The sequence below is a fragment of the Octopus sinensis genome, linkage group LG15 (genome assembly GCF_006345805.1).
Source record: "Octopus sinensis linkage group LG15, ASM634580v1, whole genome shotgun sequence".
Taxonomy (NCBI): Eukaryota; Metazoa; Mollusca; class Cephalopoda; order Octopoda; family Octopodidae; genus Octopus; species Octopus sinensis.
In genome coordinates, this window is record NC_043011.1 from 55,997,082 (window position 1) to 56,003,081 (window position 6,000).

The window sequence follows — 6,000 nt, forward strand, 5'->3', positions numbered from 1 at the left end:
TGATGGGACCTCTCACATGTCTTGAAAAAGCTGTGATTTATTGAGATTACCCATGCTATTAATAGACAAACAGCATTTAAAAACTAAAATAAAGGAAATAACTTAAATACAAGTAGTTGAAATTTTATTGAAGTCTTCTCGTTTTTAAAAACACTTGCAATTCAAATTATATATCTAAGACCCAGCCATGTTATAAAGTATTTATACACGGCATCACATTGTGTGTAAACTGTCTCCAGCTGAGTCTAGAATTCTTGAAGTTAATGTAAATTATTCAAAATTCCTTCAAAGCTTTTACAAGATAAATCTGTAAAATGGAGAAAAATCTGAAGCTTATTTAGCCTTTTAGTGAAAAACTGATTCCTAAAAATGTTCAGATGAAATCATAAACTACAGCTTTGGTGAAAATAGTTCAACCTTACAAGATACTAACTGATACTAAACTGAATTTCATTTACTCAACTCAAGCAAATAAGTTTTTAAAAAGCCCCAAACACTAATACAGTGTCAGTTGTAGGGTCTGAAACTATATTCCTTAACCATTCCCCTGCTGTGTGTGTGTGTGTGTGTGTGTGTGTGTAAAACTAATTTCAAGTTATGAATAAAAACCACTTTCGCATAAATTCCTGTTTCAGCATTTAGATTTTTACCAGTCTCAATTCACTTTAAAATTTCCTACAAAGATGAGAGTTTGTGCTGAAGGAAATCCACAAAATATTCACATTTTATAGTAAAAAAAAAAAATTAAAATAAGGGTTACAAAGACAAAAATAAAAATAACTCAATGAAAACAGGCAAAACTGAAACAACAAAATGTTGAATAGGGAGCACATGTATGAAATGAGAGTAGTGACATCTAATCACTATTAACCCTTTGGCATTTAAACTGGCCCACATCAGGCCCAAATATTCTGTTTTGTGTTCAAATTAGCTAGATTTAACCTCTTACACCTACCCTACAATGATATCATCAAAATAAACAATTACATCATTGAAATCTGAAAGTTGTGAGATAATGCATGATTAACTCAAAACAATGTCAATAAATAAGTATAACATTTCACAGAGTTTTCTGAATGCTTAAAGGGTTAAGGTCACAACTCCACAGAGTTTTATTTTTCCTGTTCTGAACTGCAGACAAGAATAACTCAGTACTTTACTCAGATCAGAGAGGTCAGCAGTACTAATGAAAGACTCTTCTGACTAGAAGCCAACTCATTCTAGGCACTTAGCTACTATTGTAACTTATAAGGAGTAAATATTGCCAGAAACTGTCTCTCTGTGTTTCAGCTGGATTATATTAACCCTTTCTTTACCAACCCGGCTGAAACTGGCTCTGGCTCTTTAGTACAAATGTCTGGTTTTCAAAAGTTCTGAATTAAAATCTTCTACCAAACCTTAGTCACAATTTATGTTCCTATAACTAGCTTAATTATAACGATGTTATTTTACTAAATTCGTTGTTATAATTAAAATAATTGGAAGAAACACAGAACATCTGAAAATAAATACAGTAACAAAAGGGTTAAATATTCTCAATATTATGATTTTAAAAGCTTGTAATTACAGATTACTACAGCAATTACAATTCTATTTAATAATAACTTATACTGCTTATATCAGAAAGGATATTTTACAAGTCACCTACAAATTAAATTACAAAAGTTAATTAGAAAGTAGTTATTTTGAATTTATATTACTTCCGTACACAATTATGAAGCAATCATTAATTAACATTATTATTTAAAGTTTGTTTTACCATTATATATAAATGGTTTGATTTGTTTTGTTAAAGACAACTTATTATCATAGCAACTATAATCTCTACTTAACGTAATTCATGTAATGATAGAATATGGTCATATCTGGCATCACCCCAACTATTTACATATATGTGTGTAGAGTCCTTAAGTAAACGAAGTGAGAGGGGAGGCTTGTACAAATGGTTGTCTTTTAGTCCAAGGTCATCTGATGGGGCAGCTCTATGATCAAGGGTTTTCCAACCATGACCATCTAGTATTTTTGTGTCCAGGAATACTGCATATTCAGGATTATTGGATACATCCTTTATCCTTTTCATCCCTTTGGCATTCAGACTGGCCATATCCAGCCCAATTTTATGTTCAAGCTGGCCATATCCAGCCTCTCACACTTATGCTACAATGTCATTCTAAAAATAAGCATTCACATTATTGAAATCTCAAAGATATGAGATAATGCACGATTAACTCAAAAGACTGAACAAATAAGCATCGCATTTGACGGAATAATCTGAATGCTAAAGGGTTAAGATAGTAAGGTGTTATTTGTGGGAAATTTGACTGCTATTTCTAGCTGATTGAGTGCTCATATAGGGGTTGAGAGAAGACGAAAGAAAGAGACAATATATAAAGAATATTGTCAACTGCCTTGATGGGTTTCGGTCAAAGAAATTGATCCCAGTGCTTATTTTTTAAAGCCTAGTACTTATTCTCTCAATCCCTTTTGTCCAACTGCTAAGTTACAGGGATGCAAACAAAAAACAACTGTGAATGTCAAGTGGTAAGGAGGTGCAGATGACAAATACAAACACACAACAGTTTCTGTCTACCAAATTTGTCATTTTAGGGTTATAGTAGAAGGCACTTGCCAAAGGTGCTGTGCTGTAGGAGACCCCCTTTGGTCATGAATGACCATGGGATTACACCTAGAAAGTTACCCTCCCAGGCACAAGTCTGGGCAAGGTTGTTTGTGGAAGGCCAGCAGTCGCCCATGCATACCAGCCTCCCCTCTGCACACCATTGATGTTATCCAAGGGAAAGGCAAAAGCCGATATCAGGTTTTGCCAAAAGCTTGGTGGCACTCAAGCTCAAACCATCCAGAAGATTCAGCAGGCTTTTGGCAATGAAGATGCCATGGGCAAAACTCAGATCAAGAAGTGGTACAACCGCTTCAAACAAGGCTGCACCTCAGAGTGAGGCATGTTCAGGATGGCCCGAAATGAGGAGCTGAATGAGAAGGTTCAGCAAATTGTCATGGAAGACCATTGTGGAAAAATCTAGGAAATTGCTTATGAAGTGGGAATAAGCACAGGATCAGTGTATTCCATTTTAACAGAGGACCTGTGCAAGTAGAGAGAGGGTCAGCAAAAAAATTAAGTCAGATACTTTTTGAATAAACTTTGTAATTCAAGATTTCCTGGTCAAGAACAACACACCACTTGTTTGACAGACTTTCTACTCTCCTGACTTGATACTGCATGACTTCTGGCTCTTTACCAAACTGAAAACTATACTGAAAGGGGAAGTGATTTGAGTCACGAGAGGAAATTATGAGAAAAGTGGCAGTGAAGCTCCATTGCTTTGCAAAAGTGTTACCAGCAGAGTGACAGAACTGCTGGGAGAAGTGTGCAAACTCCCTAAATTTGTGAAATGTACAAAATTGCTTTTTTTTTTTATGCCCAAAGGTCAGATACTTTTTTAATGCACCAAATTTGAACAAGGAGTCATTACGTCATCACAAGGCAGGACTACTCTTATTTACTAGGCCAGTGAATAAGAACATTATTAGTCTTACTTTTGAAAAAGTTCCTGGTTACAAACAAGTCTGGTACTATGTGTGCAAAACTGACCAAGGCCCCAGATGGCATTGAGACATCCTACAGATTAATATGGAGTTGCACATTTTGAAAAAAAGGTTTCAGCGCTTCAAACCAATTTATACAAAATACTTAAATAAATCATATGATTGCTGAATAATTAAGATGTTGCACTCATCATCATCATTTAACGTCCGTTTTCCATGCTAGCATGGGTTGGATGGTTCGACCGGGGTCTGGCAAGCCATGGAGGCTGCACCAGGCTCTAGTCTGATTTGGCAGTGTTTCTACAGCTGGATGTCTTTCCTAACGCCAACCACTCCGTGAGTGTAGTGGGTGCTTTTTACGTGCCACCGGCATAGGGGCCAGAGCAGGCTGGCAAAGGGCCACGATTGATTGGTGCTTTTACATGTCACTGACACGGACGCCAGTGTCACATATTTAAATTAGGCGAGAAGATATGTTAAGAGATTTGGGTAAAACAAAATGAAAATTTTCAATAAGATTTCCAAACTGTTTTTATATTAATAAAATCATTTTCTTATTGTTAACAGCAACTTTAAGACATGCAAAATCCATGCACTACAAAATTCAAAGACAACAGTTTATCTCAAGCATTTAAAAAGACACAAGGGTTAAGACAATGGACACACAACAGAGTGAAACTATTGAAATCTAAGGGTAGAGCAAGCATCCCGGCCAAATACATGGAGCCCATGTTTGTTACATAGTTTCCATGTGGCTGTATAGATATAATTTGAAATAATCCATTAGGAGGAGTTTCTCGGACTTAACATTATTTTAACCAATCTATTAGCATAGTCTTAAAATAGGGAAGAAATGTTATTTTTTCAAAACAATAATTTTACTTTATTTGGGATAAAATATGACAAACAGGTGCAAAACTACCATTATGAAAGAAACTATTTGAAGGTAAAAAAACCTCAAATAGAAGATGAGGTCACTGAAGGTGTTGAATTCACAAAAAGCATAGTGGGAATTTGAACCTATGGCATAGGAATTCAAGTAGCTTAACCACACAGCTTCCATGCATCTCTTAATATTGATCAGAATCCTTTCCCATCAGCTACCTAAAAGAATAGGATACATTTGGAAATGTTTCTTTTTCATAGGGAAATAGAACTTCATTCACTCTGCACAGTTAAGGTACGTTGATTAAAAATTTACAGTTTCCGTTAGATATAGAAATATCCCTACCCAGAGTCCACTGTCAAATCATTGCTTTCTTTTGAAACGTCTTCTTCATAGCCATCATATGGTAACTTCAGTACAGACATTATTCTTGGAGCTGGAGAGGATCTCCAACTTCACACATTCCAGATCAGAACTGAAATAGACATCATATGAGGTGACGGACTGATTCCTACAGAAGCTGGAGAAAACAATATACAGGAGACTGTTTAAAGAAGTGACTACCTCTCTATGGCCACCACTCACTAAGTCTCAAAAATCTACCTTTATATCTCAGCTTTCTGAAATAAATTACCATTATATTATCCTTTGATTTGTTTCATCTCTTGAAGAGAGAGAGAGAGAGAGAGAAAAAAAGGTAAGTCCCAGCATTTTAGTCAAGCACTACCATGAATGAAAACAATAAAACGAAGTTGCACATTTTGAAAAATAGGATGCAGCTCTTTAAACCATTTTAAGAGTTAGTGTTTAAACTATATTAAAATCACAGCTATATGAGACAATGGAAGAATAAATTAATACTCCAGTCAAATTCTGGCTCAACTTTTTAAGTTATTTTCAACAGTTTCTCTTGTTTTTACAGTTTAAAATATAATTTATATACAAAATATAAATAACAAAATAAATTTACTAGTTATTATTGAACTATGTTTATACTTTGGTTTTATAGTAAAATAAATGTTCAAATCTTTGTAGCATTGATATTAGTTTCAAATATAAAAATGATCAAAATTTCAAATAACCAGAATTAATTGAAAATAATTCATTTGATTGATATGTAGTTTTATAGTTCATATATTTCTTCATTAAATTCAAGAGAAATATTGGTTTTGTAATTTTGGAAGCCTTACAGAAATTAAAAGAAAAGAGATTGATAACTAATGAGTTTGAACAGTTTCATGCAATTATTATTTTCATTCAATTTTGGCAAGTTAGATGAAGAAAAAAATAAAAAAGTCAAGCAAAGTTAGCAAGTTTAAAATTGAAGCATATTGTTTAATAGTTAAATTAATAGTTTTTGCTCAATACAAATTACTAAAATATATTAACTGTTTAAATAATCAAATACAAAGTGGATGCAATTCTTTCTTCAAAACTAGATGCTTGATGACAAAAGTTTATGAATAACTTTGAGCTGTAATATTTCTGACAGGTTTTGAACCCACATATTAGAAATTAGAAATGTTTCACTACTTGGTTCTTTGACATTC

General features: G+C 33.9%; 1 protein-coding gene across 5 annotated transcripts in view; it reads right to left on the reverse strand.

Moving 5' to 3' along the window:
* Positions 1–6,000, reverse strand: part of LOC115219893 (high mobility group protein 20A) — a 35,730-nt gene that overhangs the window by 23,916 nt on the left and 5,814 nt on the right. For 3 of the 5 annotated variants that reach the window (XM_029790197.2, XM_029790198.2, XM_029790199.2), the window contains exon 2: positions 4,796–4,925. The exons of the other annotated variants lie outside the window; for them this stretch is intronic. In XM_029790197.2, the coding sequence (XP_029646057.1) occupies positions 4,796–4,875 (80 nt within the window). In that variant the 5' untranslated portion in view covers positions 4,876–4,925. The remainder of the gene's footprint in view (positions 1–4,795; positions 4,926–6,000) is intronic. 5 annotated transcript variants of the gene reach the window in all.